Source organism: Mobula hypostoma, chromosome 2, assembly GCF_963921235.1.
Source record: "Mobula hypostoma chromosome 2, sMobHyp1.1, whole genome shotgun sequence".
Lineage (NCBI taxonomy): Eukaryota > Metazoa > Chordata > Chondrichthyes > Myliobatiformes > Myliobatidae > Mobula > Mobula hypostoma.
In genome coordinates this window covers 86,043,998-86,064,273 of record NC_086098.1, presented here as the reverse complement: position 1 = coordinate 86,064,273, position 20,276 = coordinate 86,043,998, and the positions used below count along the sequence as shown (strand labels likewise).

Below are 20,276 nucleotides of genomic sequence, written 5' to 3'. Positions count from 1 at the left end.
AAAGCAATACCGTAATTTGATGAGAACAGACCATGGGCACGGTAAAAATTTCAAAGTCTCTCGGAAGTCCCATCATCTCACGCAGATGGTGAAACTCCAGCACCTCAAACTTGCCGATGAAGCGTCCGACTCAGAGTCCGAAGACTCCGAGTCTCCAACCAGCTCTCCGACACCGAGCACCATTTCTGCCGAGCGCTTCGACCCCAGCCCCGGCAACAGGCAATAGGCAAAGCTGAGGATTTGGGGCCTTCACCTCCGGAGATTCTCAATCGCACGGTGGCAGCGAAACAGACATTTCAGAAGTTCCTCCGGATGTTCCTCCGTGCTCCTCATGGCTGTCTGTATCAAATCAGGATTGTGCACGGCCCCCAGTTAACACATATCGATATCATTCGGAACAGCCACGCGTGCTGTGTCGCGCCACCATCTTCTCCTCCCTCCTGTCATTAGGAACTGATGCATAGTTTCATAGTCGAGGTATTGGTAGGAATAAAGAGATGATATTTCGGGAGACCCTTCATCAGTTGCCTCTTTATTCCTTGCCATAGATGCTGCTTGACCTGAGTTCCTCCAAGCATTTTGTGTGTTACTGAGAATTATAACAGTGAGTCTCACCTTGGTTTTCAAATTCAAGGTCAGACTGATGAACAAGCAGAACTTGGTTGGTATGGGTAAGTTGGGCCAAAGGCCAGTTTCCATGCTGTATAATTCTATGGCTCTATCGAAATTTAGAATCCAGCAACACAGTACAGGCCTTTCAGCCCACAATGTCATTCTGACCCTTTAACCTACTTCAAGGTCAATCTAACCCTTCCCTCCCACACAGCCTTCAATTTTTCTTTCAACCATGTGTTAGTTTGGACATGGATGGACAGCTAGTGTTGTGGAGCATTGTTTAATAATGTTGCTGGTTATGTAGTCTGTTCTGACAATAGTTGACACCAGTTCTGTTTTAACTGTAGAAAGTGGAGCTGTTCCAAAGAAAAAGGATCCTTTGATACACACAAGCAATTCTCTGCCTCGTTCAAAGTGCACAGCGAGAGCTGCTTCGCCGGGACAAGGTGGTCACAGGGCCCAGAGCTACAGTGGAATCTCCAATATCACTGGTGCATCTCGAGCACCTGCTCAACCCAGTACCTCAACTGCCAAGGTATCATTATCTTATCTTTATCATGTCCTGTATTTACTACAAGTGATCTCATGTCACAGTGCTGATGCATTGCATAGCATTACCAAGCATCCCTTCCATCTGCCCCACAATCTTTGACTCTTTACCATCAGGTAGGAGTTACCACAGCATTAGGACAAGGACTGTTAAGATGGGAAACAGCTCCCTCCCCCAGGTCATGGGGCTTCTAAACTCCCTGCCATCATCCAGAACTCATCACATGTGAAATGCCAGTAACGTTGTACTGTTTACTTTTTTAACCTGTGTCATATATAGACCTTGTGTTAAATATTGATCTTCTGGAATAAATGTTATTATATGTTAATTTACTTGTGGTAATAATACTTGGTGTTGTGTGTGAGTTATATGTACTGTGTTGTACACCTTGGCCCGGAGGAATGTTGTTTCATTTGGCGATACCATTGAATGACAATATGATATATGCCATGATATTATTCCATTTCAGAAGTTTGGTCTGTGATTCCCAAATTGTGTAAGATTGTATATCTGTAACCTAAACAGCTGCAATGTGGGTGTTGCTTGTATTGTTGATTCACAAATCAGACATTGGAAGGTAGTAGAAATCCATATGTTTTTGCTTTTTTTTGTGAAGCCTTACAAATCATCACGTGTTCACAGATGGATAAGTACCTGTTGGCTTATTGACGTATTTTGGTAAGCCTCTAAGAGAAGTTGCTGAGAAAGCAGGATGGTGGTACTTTCTAAAGTTTAATTTGGATCAAATGGGATTAATAATTTTGGACATCTATAAATTCAAGTTGCTGATCTGTCATTATTTTAATACAGTTCCTGAGATCCTGATGAAGAATTGAGATAAGTGGAAGCAGTGAGTTTAAATGTGACGGTCAAGTAAAATGGGAGTGCAGGTTGCTGCTTGTGGGTGATGGTGCTGGCCAGCAGGAAGCTGGTTGAAAGCGAGGAGACTTCATTCATGATGGAGGTTAAAGGAAGAACACCAAGAAGCAGCATGAGTTTGAAACCTGCCTCAGTGTGATAGCTGGTTTGCTGAATCCTCTATCTACGTTATCTATCAAGTGGCTCATGGATGTCTGAAAAGTAAAACAAATTAAAGACAACACTCTGCTATTATGGTGTTTCCTTAGAGGCTTATTTTAACTAAATGACAGTTCAATTGTGTGCACTGTTAATGCATAAAGATCCATTTCTTAGTTTGAATTCAATATGCTTGGTGATAAGTTTCCCTGTTAGTCTGCACCTTGCTAGTCAATTTGCTACAAAGTTGATGACTTATAGTGTTTAAAGTCTTTTTTAAATCAAGCTGATGTGCAGGGAAACAGGAGTTGATGTTGGACACTTAGCCCTCAATTCCTTTTGGATGCAGTAAGAGCATAAAGACATGGGAGCAGAATCAAGCCATTCAGCCCATTGTCTATCCCCCATTCCATCATGGCTAACTTATCCCACTCAACCACATTTTCTGGCCTTCTCTCCATAACCTTTGAAGTCCTTACTAATCTAGAACCCATTAATTTCCCCTTTAAATATACCCAAACTGTGCATAATACAGGTCGACCTTCACTAATTCGACTACCTGTAATCCAGTTCCTTCGATAATCCGGCACAGATTATGCTTAATGTGATCCTTGTGTAATTCGGCATTTTCACTAATCCGGCACTCCTCAGGTCCCAATGGTGCCGGATTAGTGAAGGTCAACCTGTATTCCAAGTGTGGTTTTAAGGTGGAAAAGTGATTTACCTCCATATCGCTTGATAACTTTCGAATTACAGAAATCCATGATAACAATTCATCTTGCATCAACTACCATTCCTGAAGTTTTATGAACTTTTATTCTCCTTTGCATGCTGAAGCATTTTCTCGTCTTCTCAAAAGACTTGGCTGTAAATTTTAAACTGGTCCAAGACTTTCCAACAAATAGAAGTAGTTTTATTCTGCTTTTAACCATTAGTCCTTAACTTTTTTGAAAACCAATCTAAGCCTAGATTGTGTAATCTTTCATCATAATGTAATCCTTATCACAGAGTTCAAGAGCTGTGAGGTAACGTGCAGATCTGTAAGATCCTGGTTAAAACACAGTTGAAGGATTGTGTTCACCTCATTATAGGAAGGATGTGGAAGCATTTGAAAGGGTGCAGTGGAGATGTAGTAGGATGATGCCTGGCAGAGAGAGCATGTTCTGAGGATAGGTTGGGCGAGCTAGAGTGTTTCTCTTTGGAGAGGAGGATGAGAGCTGACTTGATGGAGGTGTACAGGATGATAAGAGCCATAGATCGAGTAGACAACAGGAGACTTTTCACATAGGGCAAATGTCTAATATGAGGGGCACAATTTTCAGATGATTGTAGGAAAATGGAGGAGTTATTGGCAGTCACAAACAAGTGAAAGTCTGCAGATGCTGGAAATCTGAGCAACACACACACACAAAATGCTGGAGAAACTCAGCAGGCCAGGCAGCATCTATGGAAAAAAGTACATTTGATGTTTTGGGCCGGGACCCTTTGGCAGGACAGGAGAAAAAATACTGAGGAGTAGATTTGAAAGGTGGGGGGAGGGGAGAAAGAAATGCCAGACGACAGTTAATTGGTGAAAGAGACAGAAGGCCATGAAAGAATGAAAAAAGAGGTGGGGGGGAACACCAGAGGGAGGCGATGGGCAGGCAAGGAGATAACATGAGAGGGGGGCAAGGGGATGTGAAATGGTGAAGGGGGTGGGGAGAGGCAACTGGAAGTTTGAGAAATCAATGTTTATGCCATCAGATCGGAGGCTACCCAAACAGAATATAAGGTATTAGTCTAAGTGTAGCCTCATCACGACAGTGGAGGAGGCCATGGATGGACATATGGGAATAGGAAGTAGAATTAAAATGGGTGGTCACTGGGATATCCTGCTTGTTCTGGTGGATGGAGCGTAGATGCTCGATGAAGCAGTCTCCCAATCTACATCGGGTCTCACCGATTTATACATGAGGCCACACTGGGAGCACCGAACACAGTAAATGACCCCAACAGACTCACAGGTGAAGTGTCGCCTCACCTGGAAGGACTGTTTAGGGCCCTGGATGGTAGTGAGGGAGGAGGTGTAGAGGCAGGTGTAGCACTTGTTCTGCTTGCAAGGGTAAGTGCCAGGAGGGAGATCAGTGGGGCAGGATGAATGGACAAGGGAGTCGTGTAGAGAGCAGTCCCTGTGGAGTGGGGTGGGGAAGATGTGTTTGGAGGTGGTGGAAGTTTTGGAGAATTATGTGCTGGACGTGGAGGCTGTTGGATTGGTAGGTGAGGACAAGAGGAATCCTATCCCTGGTAGGGTGGTGGGAGGATGGAGTGAGGGCAGGCGTACATGAAATGGAAGCGATGCGGTTAAGGGCAACGTTGATGGTGGAGGAAGGGAAGCCCCTTTCTTTGAAAAAGGAGGACATCTCTTTTGTTCTAGAATGAAAAGCCTCATCCTGAGAGTAGATGCAGCGGAGACAGGAATTAAGAGAAGGGGATGGCGTTTTTTTTTACAAGTAGCAGCGTGGGATGAGGTATTGTCCAGATAGCTGTGAGAGCTACTCCTCAGCTTTTTTTCTCCAGTCCTGCCAAAGGGTTTCAGCCCAAAATGTCGACTGTTTTTTTCCAAGATGCTGCCCGGCCTGCTGAATTGCTCGAGCATTTTGTGTGTGCTGCTTGAGTTATTGGAGGTAGCTTTTTTTACACAGTTGTGGGTGTGTGGAATGTGCTTTCAGGAGTGATGATAGAGGCACATACATTAAGGACATTTAAGAGACTCCTAGATACCTTATTGATCCCAAAGGAAATTAGTGTCACAGTGGCATTACAAGTGCTCAGATATACAAATATTAGACAGGCAAGAAAGAATAAAAAGTTACCTTAAGTACAGATGTACAGGGATATTATACAATAATGGGTGCACATTCACACCTGTAAGTTCATGGATGATCGAAAAAGGAGGGTGATGTAGGAGAGAAAGGTTAGATTGATCTTGGAGTAGGTTAAAAGGTCAGCACAACATCATTGGCCTGAGTGCTTACACATAGTGTAGTAATCTGTGTCTGCGTCTAAAGAATCACGGTACTTGTAAATCTGCACCATGTTCCCTGAAGGCCAGTAAATATATACACATGCATGTGGTGTCCAGAACTTCTCTCACTAATCCAGATGTGGCCTCACCGAGGTTCGTAATGCTCATGGTATTCCTATCAAACAGATGTAAAGATCAGCTTGGTTTTTTGTTTGTTCATGATATTTTAACATTAAGATTACGTGGATCCCTGACTCTCTTGGATCTCCAAACTTAATAACCAGCATTTAAAGCATGGAATTCGCATTTGTTTTGCTATCAAATGTCACTTTGGTATTAAGACCATAAGACATAGGAGTGGAATTAGGCCATTTGGCCATTTAATCATGGCTGATTTATTAACTCTCTCAACCCCATTCTCCCGCTGTCTCCCTGTAACCTTTGATGCCTGTACTAATCAAGAACCTATCAACTTCTGCTTTAACTTTACACAATGAATTGGTTTCCATAACTGTCTGTGGCAACAAATTACACAGATTCACCATCCTTTAACAAAATAAATTCCTCCTCGTCTCTGTTTTAAAGGGAATCTTGTATTCTGGGTTTCTACCCCTGATCCTAATCTACCTCATGATTGGAAGCATCCTCTTCATAAATTATTTTTGTTTCAGTAGCCTAATTTTAACTTTGAGGATGTTAGTGTATTAAGAAGGAGAATTAAATTAAGAATTAGGAACTAGATGAACGGTTCTGTTTTAACTGTTTAACTTCTGCAAATGAATGTGTGGAATCAGAGCATGGGAAGAGACAATTTGATGCATCACACTTGTGACTGCTCCCTGAAAGAACTGTAAGTATTGCAACTGTACTCTTCCAGAACAGTTCTGAAAATATTTCCCTTAAAGTATTGTCCAAAACGGTCAATCTTTTTGAGCATTTTGAACTTACTGCTGCTGATACACAGATGGCCCTTGTCAGATTGAGGTCATGCCTCTAGGCTCTGGATTCTGACCTCAATCTGACAAGGGCCATCTGTGTATCAGCCTCACCATGTGCATGACTTTGTTTAACAAGGGTTCTCCATTAAGGGAACATACTTGACTCGAGTGGCCGCACTGCACCTATTGTAATTTGACCTCTAAATATAGCATTGCAGTTAATTTGCCCTGGCTCTGGTTTTCTTCTGCCTCTTTCTGAAGTGGCTACTAATGATTCTAGAAGCTGGAAAGGATTACCTTCTGGGAGAACTCTATTTTCTTTAAACCCCACATATCAGCAGGAGATTCTGCAGAAGCTGGAGGAACTCAGCAGGCCAGGCAGCATTGCAGTAGAGGAATAGTGGTGAACCTTTTGGCTAAGTCCTTCCATCAGCTCTGATGGAGGAGAAGATGGCGACACGACGCAGCGCGCGCTGCCTCTCTGGTGAAATGATGTCGTATTTGTTAAATAGGGGGCCGTGCACAATTCTGATTTGATGGAGACAGATGTGAGAAGCACGGAGGAACATCTGGAGAAAATTCTGAAATGCTCAGTTCTCTGCTGCTGCTACTGTGTGATCGAGAATCTCTGGAGGGTAGGCCCCAAATCCTTAGCTTTGCCTGCTGCTGGCGGCCGGGTCTGGGGTCGAAGCACTCGGCAGAGATGGTGCTCGGTGTCAGAGGCTCAAAGTTTTCAGACAACTCAGAGTTGGACTGTGGTCGGGTGCTCCCAAGATGCTACATTGGCAAGTTTGCGGCGCTGGAAGCATGGCAGGGAGAGTTTTCTTCCTTCTCCCGTCTGCGCGAGATCATGGGACTTTTGAGAGACTTTGAACTTTTTTTTACCGTGGCCATGGCCTGTTTTTCATCAAGTTATGGTATTGCTTGCACTGTTGTAACTATATGTTATAATTATGTGGTTTTTGTCAGTTTTTCAGTCTTGGTCTGTCTTGTGTTTCTGTGATATCACACTGGAGGAACATTGTATCATTTCTTAATGCATGCATTACTAAATGACAATAAAAGAGGACTGCATGTCCTCATAACCACAATCATAATCGTGATGGGTCTCGGCCCAAAATGTTGACTATAAATTGTGTGGAAGTTGGCTACTGTATTTCTCGCATCACAATATTGCCCACACTATAACTAATTGGCTTTAATTATTATATTTCAGGTGACGTGAGGCTGTATTTAAAAATAGGACTGCTGTAGAATTCCAAGTCTGTTTTTAGATCATTGGAGATCTAATGGCAAGGTGGGGGGGGGGGGGAGGGCCACATGGGCAGTCTGCATGGATGGCATTTACTCCAGTGCCTTTTGCCTGATTTCTACTGGTAATGCAAGTCCTTAGATTCTGACCTGTTCAGAAAGACTTTCCCGGTGCCTTGCATGCCATGCACACACCAATATATGTATGTTATAGACTCCTTTTACAGAGCACAGACCATTGAGTAGTACAGCAGAGTACATGCCCTTCAGCCCACTAAGTTGTGCCGTGGATACTGCCACACCCACTGGGTTCCTCCAGCACATTGTGTGTAGGGATTCATAAGTGTTGGAATTTGAAGAATTAGGAGATAGCCAGAGGTTACAGATTTTAAAAAAAAGATCGGCAAGATGGTAGAGAGTTTTATTATATCTTGATTTGAAGGTTTATTTGATATGTTTTTGTTTTTAAAACAGGCCACAAGTTCAAAGCATAACAGACCGAACAAACCCACAACCCCTGCTGGAACTCCTCAGAAGAAGAAAGACTTGAAAAATTTTCGTAATGTTGACAGCAAGTTGGCAAACCTAATCCTGAATGAAGTGGTGGACAGGTGAATGTGAACATGTGGGGTAGATTTCAGTTGGATTGGGCGTCCAGTTTAAAAACAAAATCTACATACTACATTTTTGTTAGAGACAGTGATTTCCTTCCCTGAAGCTCATTAATGACCCAGTTGGAAGTTTCGTAAAATCCCACAGCTTTATTGTTACAGGTGTTGATTTTTTTTTTCCCCTGGAGCTCTGAAGCTGAATTTGAATTTGTTGACTGAGATGTGAATTTTCTTAATCACACGTATTAGTCACATATAATGGTCTAGCCCAGTCCAGTTATGGTAGTAGATGGTACTGTATCAATATCATGAATATTATGGAGTAGTGTCAGGGGAGTACTTCTGTTTCATTTCCAAGTGACCAGGAAGATGTTGTTCGGTATCAAAATGGTAACAGGTATTCATAAGCTGGTACTGACTTTTGGGCTGTTGTGTGTTTCATCAGTGTTCTGTATTCCTGCAACTACAGAAAGTAAATATTACTATGTTCAAAGTAAATTTGTTATCAAAGTATGTATATGTTAACCATATACAGCCCTGAAATTCAGTTTCTTGCAGGCAATCACAGTAAATACAAGAAACACAATGGAATCATTAAACGACCACATCCAATAGGGAGGACAGCAACTAATGTGCGGGGCGGGGGGGGGGGGAACAATGGACTATGCAAATACAAAAAGAAAGGGAGGAGAAAAGTAGTAGTAGTAATAATAAGTTTAAGTTTACTTGTCATTCACCCATACACGGGAACCCATGAATACAGCCAAATGAAATAGCATTTCTCCAGGGCCAAGGTGTAAGCTACAGTACCAACTGTCATACACAGCACAAAGCACATTGCACACGTAAGATGGCGGTAAAATAGTCACATAAAAAATATAGTCCAAATCCTTGAGTCCATGAACATTGCAGCAGTCTGCAAACACAATACAGCTTGTCTTCTGCTGAGCAAATACTAGAGGGCAGCACTGACACCACCAGCATGGACACTGCACCACACTGCCTCTGGCACAGACTCCCTCCTGGATGGCTGCAAACAGGCAGCACTGTGGCTTGAGGCCTAGTCGTTGCTTCGACCAAGGCCGCGTAACTGCTCTGTTGTGTGCCCGCTGTTCGTCCATAAACCAGTGAACCGGATTTGCAGCATTCCACTAAGACCATCACTCACTGTTAGACTTCACACTGTCTTCATGCTGCCTTTGGTTTCTCTGCCAATGACCAACTCTCAGGTGGAGTGGACCTGCAGTACTTTTAAGTTTTTAATGTCCAGCAAGGTCTTGTAATCATTTTAAAAAAATCTTTAAAGAAAGACAATAAGCAATAAATATTGAGGAAGTGAGTCCTTGAAAGTGAGTTCAGTTTAGTGGGAACATTTCAGTGATGGTCAAGTAAAGTTAAGTGAAGCTATTCTCTCTAGTTCACGAGCCCAATAGTTGAGGGGTAGTAACTGCACCTGAATATGGTGGTGCAGGTCCTGAGACTCCAGTACCACCTTCCTGATAGCAGAGGTGAGAATGGAGCATGGCCTGGGCGGCGGGGGGTCCTTGATGATGGATGCTGCTTTCCTGCGACAGCGCTAGGGTAGATGTGCTCATCGTTAGGGAGGGCTTTACCTGTGATGGATAGGGCTGTATCCATTGGGTCTTGTAGGCTTTATGGCAAACATCTGCCCTTTTATCACAGTATGTCATGTTCCTGTCTTTCCCTTCAAGTGTACAAAGGATTGTAATCAAGAGCAGAAATAATATTTCAAGGTGCCTTGTCTCCCCTTATCCACTCGTCCCAACCCCACATTGCTCAAGTTCGGATTGTTGGCTGGTTTTGACATCAACTGTTGCTTCAGAAGTAATGGTTGGCGGAACAGTATCAGAATCAGGTTTATTGCTGATGTATGTCATGAAGTTAGATGTTTTGCAGCAGCAGTACATTGCAATATGTAAAGGAAAACTGTAAATTATAATAAATATATTTTAAAAAGTTTAAAATTTAGTGCAAAAAGACTGCAAAAATAGTAAAGTAGTGCCATGGGTTGGTTCCTTGTCCAATCAGAAATCTGATGGGAGAGGGGAAGAAGCTGCTCCTAAAATGTTCAGCATGGTGCCGTCAAGTTCCTTTACCTCCTTCCTGAGGGTAGCAATGAGAAGAGGGCACGTCCTGGGTGGTAGGGGTCCTTAATGATGGATGCCACCTTTTCAAGGTGTCCTCGATGCTGTGGAGGCTAGTACCCATAATGGACCTGGCAAAGTTTGCAACCCTCTGCAAATTATTCCGATCCTGTGCAGTGCCCTCTCCATACCAGTATAGTATTAATGCATTCTCCCAACAACCACCCCTCCCATGAATACGGTGGAATGTGGGAGAGATTTGTAGGTGTTTTTTTTTAAAGAGGAGGGCTTTTGTTTATTAACAATATTTATTCTAGTAGTTGTTCCTGTCCTGCAGGGGTTGACAATGTGAGTAAAGGGGAACTAGGTACAGTAAAACTCCATTTAATCTGGTACAAATGGGACTTCAGATTTTATGGTCTGCTGGGTGTTGCTCCTATTGAAACCCCAAAACATGTTTACTATTTTTTTTGGTAATGTGTTACATACCATAAAATTTTCAGTGAACCTGGTAAGCCTAAAGTTGGAGCAGGGAACAAGATCCCAGTCAGTTTAAAGAGACCAAGGTTAAGGTCAGTTAAAACATCATCTTGTGGGTCACATCCAAGAGGTGGGATTATTGAAGTTTTGCTGTAATTGGGTGTGTGGTTGTAAAGCTGTGGATTTTAAAGTGTCTGTATGGCCCTGGACGGTGCTGTAAGTAACGTTTATTAATGTCTCCCTTTACGCAGTGCACCATCTGTCCGTTTTGAAGATGTTGCTGGCCAGGAGCTGGCGAAGCAGGCATTGCAGGAGATTGTCATTCTTCCAACTCTCAGGCCTGAAGTAAGCAATGCTCGCTCCTTGGGATGTTCCTTTTGCCATGTGTATGCTAGTGTTGGACCAGAACACTGAGTATTTTACAGGGGCCTGCATCAGGGTGGTGACATGTACTGAGGGAGTGTGTTAATTATGAGTGTAATCTAGCAAGTAATATAAACACAAACAGCCAGAGTTGCCATGGGTACACGTAAAGGAAGAGGGTAGCTGAGGATGTGTGACACTTCTAGAGTGGGAGATCAGAGAAGTAGTAGTCAAAGTTCAAAGTGACTTTATTATCAAAGAATGTATATGTTGCCCAAAACTACCTCGAGATTCGTTTTCTTGACGTATACAGGAAAATAAAGAAATACAATAGAATTTATCAAAAACTATAAATAACAAAGACTGACAAACAACCAAAGTGCAAAAGAAGACAATAATAATAATAAAAAAGTAAATAAATAATGCTGCTGAGTTGTAGTGTCCTTGAAAGCAAATCCATTGGTGGTTGTCATTTCAGTGTGGAAGTGAGTGAAGTTATTCATGCTGTTTCAGGTGCCTGATGTTGTAAAGTAATAACTGTTCCTGAACTTAATGATATAGGACCCAAGGCTTCTGTACCTCCTGCCAGCTGGTAGTAGCGTGAAGAGAGCATGGCCTGGGTGGCGGGGTCTTGGATGGGATGCTGTTTTCTGTGGCACTGCTCCTTGTACATGTGGAGAGGGCTTTGCCTGTGATGGACTGGGCAATATTTTTAGTGAAATTTTGAATACATTTTTACACTCACTTGAGCAGCCTACTGTAAGAAAGGGTTCATAATAACTAATAAATTGGGCTCCCTGCCTATTGCCCTTGCCTTGAGTTGTCAACACTGCTGGGCTGCTTGTTTTCTCTACCAATGAACTAAGGGCTCATAAGAAGAGTGATTTCTCATCGTTGGCTTATGGTTGCTTGAACTTGGCAGAGAATCTAAAGTCATCTCGTAAAGATCAATTAATGAAGAGTGGCTTTTACAGTTAAGTGCTGGATGCAATTCAGATATCATGCTGAATTTATCAATAATAAGGTCAAGGAACAGATGGGAAGTCATTCTGCAAGAGAACTCCAAAATAATAACAAAGGAGGCAAAGGGAAATTTGAGCATGGGCCCTCCATTTTTATACTGAAAACATTCTAAAATTCAGAGCAACCCACTCAAAACCCTCCATCAAAAGAAGGGGTCAGAAGCCAGAACAAGAAAGTAGGGGGGGAGGAGTACATGTTGGCAGTTGATAGGTGAGGTTAGGGGAGGCGGGGGATGAAGTAAGAAGCTGGAAGGTGATTGGTGGAGGAGGAGGATTCTAATGGGAGAGGATAATGGACTGTGGATGAAAGGGAAGGAGGAAGGGAACTTGAGGGAAGTGATGAGCTCATGAAGCGAAGAGGTGAGAGGGGAACCGGAATGGGGACTAGAAAAAGATGTGGGTGGGGTGGGGGGGGGTAGAAGTTTCCAGAAGATAAAGAATTCATGCCATCAGGTTGCAGTCTTTTCAGATGGAATATGTGTTGCTCTTCTAACCTGAGCAGTGAGGTATTAACCTGAAATGTTGACAATTCCTTATCCTCCACATATACCACTTGACCTGTTGAGTTGCTCCAGCAGATTGCTTATGTTCTGATTCCAGTGTTTATGTTCCGATTCCAGCATCTACGTAACTTCCACTGTATTGAATGTTAAGTTCCCTAATTCCCAGTTACTCTAGATTTACACAATAAACCTGGCCCTTTCTTTCTTTCTTTCTTTTTTTTTTTGAGATCAGTATAAACCTGGCAAAGCCAAAATTTGTTGCCCTGGTCCAAAGTTGGTCGTGAGCTTTCTCCTGGAACCGCTGCTGCCTTTCTTGTGAAGGTACTCCCACTGTGCTGTTTGGGAGGGTGCTAGGGTTTAGGCCCAGAGATACCTTTTCAAATCAGGACAGTGTGTCGCTTGGAGGGGATCTTTCATCTGTTAATGTTTCTGCTCTTGTTATGCTTGGTGAATCTCAGTCCACTGGGGAAGTCAGGGCTCAGTATCTATGAATCCACAAGTTCGCTGGAGGCTGAAGGCAGCCTTTCCTGGGGTTGAAGGACTGTATGTGGATGGGTGAGAGGGAGGGAGGAGCGGGGCTTGTTTCGCTGCTGCTGTTTTGTTGATTGGTGTGTTCTGCTGAGTTTTATGAGCGTGCTTTGTTGGCACCGGAATATGTGGCGACATTTCCAGGCTTTGGGTGTGCTGGTTGTTAACACAAACGACACACTTCACTATGTTTTAGTGTGCATGTGACAAATAAATCTGAATCTTAGATCTGGTTGGTGAAGTTGTGGGCAAAGGAAGTGCTGTCACCTAATCGAGTAATTGCATTGTATATTGTATGGTGTATTTTGTATCTTGTGCTGGAGCGAACAAATACTCAGATCATTTTATAGGCCATCGTTCAAGTACGTTGATTTTCTTTAAAGATGTTAAGCTTGCTTAGTTATTGGAGCTGCTGTCATCCAGTAGTCCATCGATACCAGGCCCAAGGTAGGAAGAATCTGTGATTGCATTAGTGTTATCGGGGGTGAATGTCTAGCTGCAGAATACCCAGCTTCTGATCTTATCTAGCCTTGTTGTTAATGTAGTTGGTGGAGTTGGGATTTTAGCTGATGATGGCTCTCATTCCCAGGGTGGTGAATTTAGCAATAGTGATGTTGGAGGTCGATGGATCCACACTGGTGCTCATCTCTCACCTAAGCTAACCTGGACATACCTTAATTTTACACTAGATCTTCACATTCCATTCTCCCCATCTTTACTTAGTTTCCTGTTGAAAGCAAGCACACGATTAATTTGTCACTGTAGCAGCGAATCTATTTCTAGCCATTTTATAACTAAAGAAGTCTCTACCTGATGCGAATCATTAATGACTGTCTTATTGTAGAATTGGAGCAAGTAGCCTAATGCTACTATGCTGCCAGCAACCTGGGTTTAATTCCCTCTGCTGTCTGTATGGAGTTTATATGTTCTCCCTGTGACCAAGTAGGTGTCCTCTGGGTCCTGAAGTTTCTCCACGTTCCAAAGACGTGGTTTAGTAGGTTGGTTGGTCACATGGCTGTAACTGGATGGCACTGTCTCATTGGGTCGGAAGGATCTGTTACCATGCAGTATCCCTAAACAAAATAAGATTAAAAATTGTGAGTTTAAACTGTGTTGTATGCCAAGTGGAGATGGGTAACAAGTTAAACCCCGGCAGTGACACCCACATCCTGCAAGTGTAAGTTTAAAAAAGAAAAATCATTCATTTGGCTCAACTACATATTATCCTGTAGCAACTCATTTAGCTTTGTGTGGGAGCTATTTCCCCCCAAAGCCAAGCCATCCTCAATAAATTGTGCCATAGGGTTCTGTGGGATGGAGCTTTATGCACCTTGCTATGTAGAGACTGGCATTTACTTGCATCGAGTCAGTGACTACAGGGAACGCTGGCACAAGAAAGCAGCGTTGATCATCCAGGACCACCACCATCCAAGCCATGTTCTCCTCTTGTGGCTGTCATCAGGAAGAAGGTACAGGAGCCTTGGGTCCCATAGCACCAGGTTCAGGAACAGTTATTGCCCTACAACTAACACACATTAAAAAAAAATGCTGATGAACGCAGCAGGCCAGGCAGCATCTATAGGAAGAGGTACTAAGTTCACCAGCATTTTTTATGTGTGTTGCTTGAAATTCCAGCATCTGCAGATTTCCTCATGTTTGCCCTACAGCTATCAGGTTCCTGAACCAGTGTGAACAACTTCACTCACCTGAACACTGAAATGATCACTGCACACAACCTATGGACTCACTTTCAAGGACTCTACAACTCAAGGTCTCAATATTAATTTTTTTTGTTGCACAGTTTGTCTTTTGCACATTGTTCTTTTTATCATTCTTTGTGTATAGTTTTTCATAAATTCTGTTGTCGTTTTGCTCTACCGTGAACGTCTGCAAGAAAATGAATCTGAAGGTAGTATTTGATGACAGATATGTACTTGGATAATAAATTTATTTTGAACTTTGAGTATATATATTTCTTTGTGTGCTTGCTATTTTGAATGTGCTGTGTGTATTTCCACCTTCTTCCCATAGAAACAGTTTCGTTCGGCTGTATTTGTGTAAAGTTGAATAATAATTAAACTTGAATTTGATACAGATGCTATTTAATGACATTTTGCTGGCTTTGGGCATGACCTAATCTTTAATTTGTTTTTCCTCTTTTCTTGCCTCAAGTTGTTCACAGGGCTAAGAGCTCCAGCTCGAGGATTGCTCTTGTTTGGCCCACCCGGAAATGGGAAAACAATGTTGGTATGTAAATATCCAATGCACGTGAACAAAACCAAAGCTGTGGTGCTTCAAGATTACCCTTGTTTTACTCGCCTACTGCACTTTTGTTTTCCTAATTTAATTTGTATCGCTGAATGGATGTGGTTTTTAATGTCTGATGAGGCTCAGTGGATAGTCAAATTGGAAGGAAGTAAGACCCCTGTTAAGACACTTGAGCACATAGTTTAGGTCATCAAAACGCTCTTGGATCAGAAATTGAATTGTGCCCTCTACTGGATGTAGAAAGTCAGTGTTTTGAAGAACTGTTTTCTCTGGTAAGTTGGTTGATTGCAGCACATTTTGGTTGAATACAAATTGTCTGATATGCTATTTATATTATAATAGTGATGAAATTTCAAAAAATGAAAAGGCCCTATAATTACAATATCCTTATTAGTCACCTATTCACTTCATCTTCAAATGAATGTGGCCATGTACTTGGGGGATTTTACATTTTCAAAAAAATATAAGATGTTTGCCTCCTGTGTTGTAAATATAGTGCTAAATATAATACTGAGCTGTTTAAGACCGTAATACATAGGAGTAGAATTGGGCCTTTTGTCTAACTAAGTCTGCTCCACAATTCGGTCATGGCTGATTATTGTCTTTCTCAATCCCATTCTCCTGCCTTATCTCCATAACTTTTGATGCCCTTATTAATTATGTACCTATCGACCTCCACTTTAAATATACCCATTGACCTCCACAGCTGTCTGTGGCAATGAATTTCACAGGTTCACCAACCTCTGGCTAAAGAAATTCCTCTTCATCTGTATTCTGAAGGGATGTCCTTATATTCTGAGGCTGTGTCTTCCGGTCCTTGACTCTCCCACTATTGGAAAAGTCTTTTACTCATCTGTCTCCATCGAGGCTTTTCAGTATTCAATAGGTTTCAATTATACTCCTCCTCTTCTCTCTCTCTCTCTCTCCCCCCCCCCCCCAATCCTTCTAAACTCCAGTAAGTACAGCCCCAGAGTCATCAAATGCTACAAAGTTATCGGTCATAAATTTAATTTTCGTGACTAAGGACTGATAAACACAAAAGGTTCAGCAGATGCTGGAAGTATTGGGGAACACATGCAAACTGCTGGAGAAAGTCAGCAGGTCAGGGAGAGGAATAAACAGTCAACATTTTGATCCTGATGAAGGGTCTCGGCTGGAATTGTCAACAATTTATTCCTCTTCATAGATGTTACTGAGCTCCTCCAGCTCTTTGTGTAATTTATTAGTATTCCTGTCCGTCGGAGTTCTGTCACTTTGAGCAGATATCGTAATCATAATCCTGAGGGTTCTGTACTTTCTCTTGCAGTGTGTACACTATTGATCTCCTGCTGTGTGGCTTGCACAGACTCCAGCTGGTCCCTGCAGTTTAACAGGCTGATTTGTGCTCAACTTTCTTGACAGGATCCAAATGAGCCTGTTTTCAAATGCAGTTTAAGCTGCTGAAGTTGACGCCTGATTCTCCCACACTCATTTTATGCCCGTGGTATACCATCCCCCTTGAACAATAGCTGTCCAATTCAAAGCACACAGTGGCTTTCATTCAGTGTTGGTCTAGCTGTGACTGCAGATTCCAAGCCCTTGTGACAGGAAGACACAGGACTGGAACATGGTGGATGCTCGTGTTATTGTCTGCCGATAGTTGTGCCTGTGGTCATGTGGAACTGGCAACTCAGTCTGTAATTGGGATGACCGCTAGTTATCAGCTGCAATGTGTATAAACTGCATTGCGGGAGATCAAAGATAAAAGTTTGCCTACCAAAGTTTTTTCCTTTTGATCTGAGGGTAAAAAATAGAGAGAGTAGAAAAGCTACTCATTAATCCTTTGATTGAGTGATAGTCAGAGAATTTTTCCCAGGGCAGAAATGGCTCCAGCAGGGGTTCATAATTGGAGGAAAATATAGGAGATTGTCAGGGGTAAGTTTTCTTCAGAGAGTAGTGGATGCGTGGAACACCCTGCTGTGGATATTGGTAGAGGCTGAGACATTAGGGACATTTAAAGAACTCTTAGATAGGCACATGGATAAGAAAAATGGGAGGTTATGTAGAAGGGAAGGATTAATTTGCTTTTGGAATAGGTTAAAAGGTCAGCACAAATTGTAGGCTAAAGGGCCTTCAGTGTGCCGTAATGTTCTATGCTCTTTGACAAAGGCTGGAACCAAAATGGGCAATTCAATGCAACTCATCTTTTCAGAAACACTTGTTAAACATAGTGTAGTTTACAATGTGAAATGTATATAAGGGAACAGTAAATGTATGGGTGGATTATGGGGTTAGAGTAACTGAAAGATGACCAAAATGAAAGGAATAAAAATTGCATTCCAGTAGAACCAGGGGGATCTTGATGGGCCAAATGGCCTAATTCTGCTCCTATGTCTTGTGCTCCTTTTCTCCTTGGAGCGATGGAGGATGAGAGGTGACCTGACAGAGGTGTATAAGATGATGAGAGGCATTGATCGTGTGGATAATCAGAGGCTTTTTCCCAGGGCTGAAATAGCTAGCACGAGAAGGCACAGTTTTAAGGTGCTTGGAAGTAGGTACAGAATATCAGTTAAGTCAGGGTATCAGTTTTTTACTCAGAGAGTGGTGAGTGCGTGGAATGGGCTGCCAGTGACAGTGGGGGAGGTGGATATGATAGGGTCTTTTAAGAGACTCCTGGATAGGTACATGGAGTTTAGAAAAATAGAGGGCTCTGGGTAGCAGGTAATTTCTAAGGTAAGGACATGTTCGGCACAACTTTGTGGGCTGAAGGACCTGTATTGTGCTGTATGTTTTCTATGTTTCTAACCTTTAATCTGAGGAGGTATTAACTTGCACTTTTCAGTTCAAAAGTGTTCTTTGGCTGTGACAAACGAAGTGAGCTAGACTCTTTGTCCATAGCAAACTCGGAATATAACAGTGTGCTAATTGCTATTGTGTTAGAAATTGTCTCTTTTGTCTTGTCTCCCATTTGAAAGATGGTAATCTTGATGGTTCAGTTCTCACTCAGGATCACAATTGACTTCAATCTGGAGTTTACGTTTCCACGTTAACTAATTTGGTTGAGGGCTCACCAATACACTTTGGCAGATACTAGTATTTTGTTTCTTTCAACAATAGACTTTATTCATTATATAAAAAAATATACAAAGGAAGAAACAGTGCAAAGCAAAACCTTATCATCTCTGGTTGTTCCGTTCAGTAGTATAAACTGTAAAGGAAAATCAAAACCAGCACAGCAGCACTTCCCCTGGTGTGGGTCACTGAGTTGATGCCCCTTTCATTGTTTGAGAGGATTCCTCATCCAACTTTTCCTCCCAACCCGCCCTCCCCGCCTCCCCTCCCCCCCCCCCAATGCAGCAGTGGAAGGAACTCGTACTGTAGTCGTTTCCCACGGTGCATTGGCTGCACCAAGATTCAGTGTGTCCTTCAGTACATAGTCCTGCAGCCTGCAGTATGCCAGTCTGCATCCCTGAATCTGGAAGACCAGCAGGTTTCAGACAGACCAGAGGGAGTTTCACGGGGTTGATGTCTTTCCAGCAGCACTTGTCTGGCTTGGTGTATGTGCCCGAGATCAGAGTCCGCTGCTACGCATTGCTGGGATGAATAGGGACATGGACCCTTGCGTCCATCTCCACATCCTGTTAGCAAGTCCACAGCCTGCAAAGAGACAGATGCGTGACCATCTCTTCCGTGCTATGGCTGTCCCAAGTACAGCACATGTGAAGGGTACATCTCTTCCATAGAGGAAAGCTCTGACTGAGAGGGCACCTCTCACCACTGGCCAAGCAAGGCCTTGGTGCTTCGTTGTCAGATCTGGCAATACGACAGAATGCTTCATTATTTGGACTGTTTGCTCAGATGACAAATTCATAATCCATAGTGTCCCTGTCCCACAGTGTCTACAGTACATTCAGTGCTGTTCACTGCCCGATGGACTTGCAGTCAAAGGTGCAGCAAAGTCCAGCTGACTGGGGCATTGTGTGGTAGAGGAGACAAGTGAAGCCTCAGTACGGTGCTCATGTAAGACCATAAGAGAAAGGGGCAGAATTAGGTCATTTTGGCCCATCGAGTCTGCTCCACCATTTCATCATGGCTGATCCAATTTTCCTCTCAGCCCCAGTCTCCTGCCTTCTCCCTGTATCCCTTCATGTGCTGACCAATCAAGAATCTGTCAACCTCTGCCTTAAATACACATAAAGACTTGGGCTCCACAACTGTCTATGGCAATGAATTCTGCAGATTCACCACTCGCTGGCTAAAGAAATTCCTCCTCATCTCTGTTCTAAAAGGACACCCCTCTATTCTGAGGCTGTGTCCTCTGATCTTAGACTCTCCACCATAGGAAACATCCTCTCCATATCCACTCCTTCAAGGCTTTTCACTGTTAAATAGGTATTATGTATTTTGTATCCTCATTAACTGACACAGCCACACATAAAGATAGTCTTCAGGATGATGGCAATGTTGGGGACAGTTTTGCCCCTATTCTCAAGGGACTAATCCATCATGACCTGTCAGATATGCTCCATCTTGGACCCTCAAATAAACTGGAAGACGCCTGCATGATTACTGAGGCAAAGGATCAGGAATAGGCCACACCTGCATCAGATCATGAATACAAGAGATTCTGCAGGTGCTGGAGATCCAGAGAAAACCCTCCTGCTTCCCTTTTCCCTCATGGTCCACTGTCCTCTCCTATCAGATTCCTTCTTTGGGCTTTACCTTTTCCCTCTATCACCTCCCATCCCGCTCCTTCCTCCTCACCTGCTCTCACCTATCACCTGCCAGCTTGTACTACTTCCCCCCCTCCCCCCACCCCAACTTGTTCTGGCTTCTTCTTTCCTTTCCAGTCCTGAAGAAAGGACTTGGCCCAAAGCATTGATTGTTTGTTCCCCTCCATAGATGCCATCCACTGAGTTATTCCTGCGCCAAGAACAGCAGCCCTGAGAGCATATTACACCTGTTGACCAACTTCTTCCCAGTTATTACTTATTATTATTATTATTATTATGATACAGCGTGGGACAGGCCCTCCAAGCACC

The 20,276-nt window shown here is 43.0% G+C and overlaps 1 protein-coding gene across 1 annotated transcript in view; it reads left to right on the top strand.

Moving 5' to 3' along the window:
- spast (spastin) overlaps positions 1–20,276 on the top strand; it is a 65,699-nt gene that overhangs the window by 24,129 nt on the left and 21,294 nt on the right. Inside the window, exons 4-7 of the mRNA XM_063039809.1 lie at positions 963–1,150; positions 7,850–7,986; positions 10,823–10,916; positions 15,160–15,234. Coding sequence (XP_062895879.1) covers positions 963–1,150; positions 7,850–7,986; positions 10,823–10,916; positions 15,160–15,234 — 494 coding nt within the window. The remainder of the gene's footprint in view (positions 1–962; positions 1,151–7,849; positions 7,987–10,822; positions 10,917–15,159; positions 15,235–20,276) is intronic.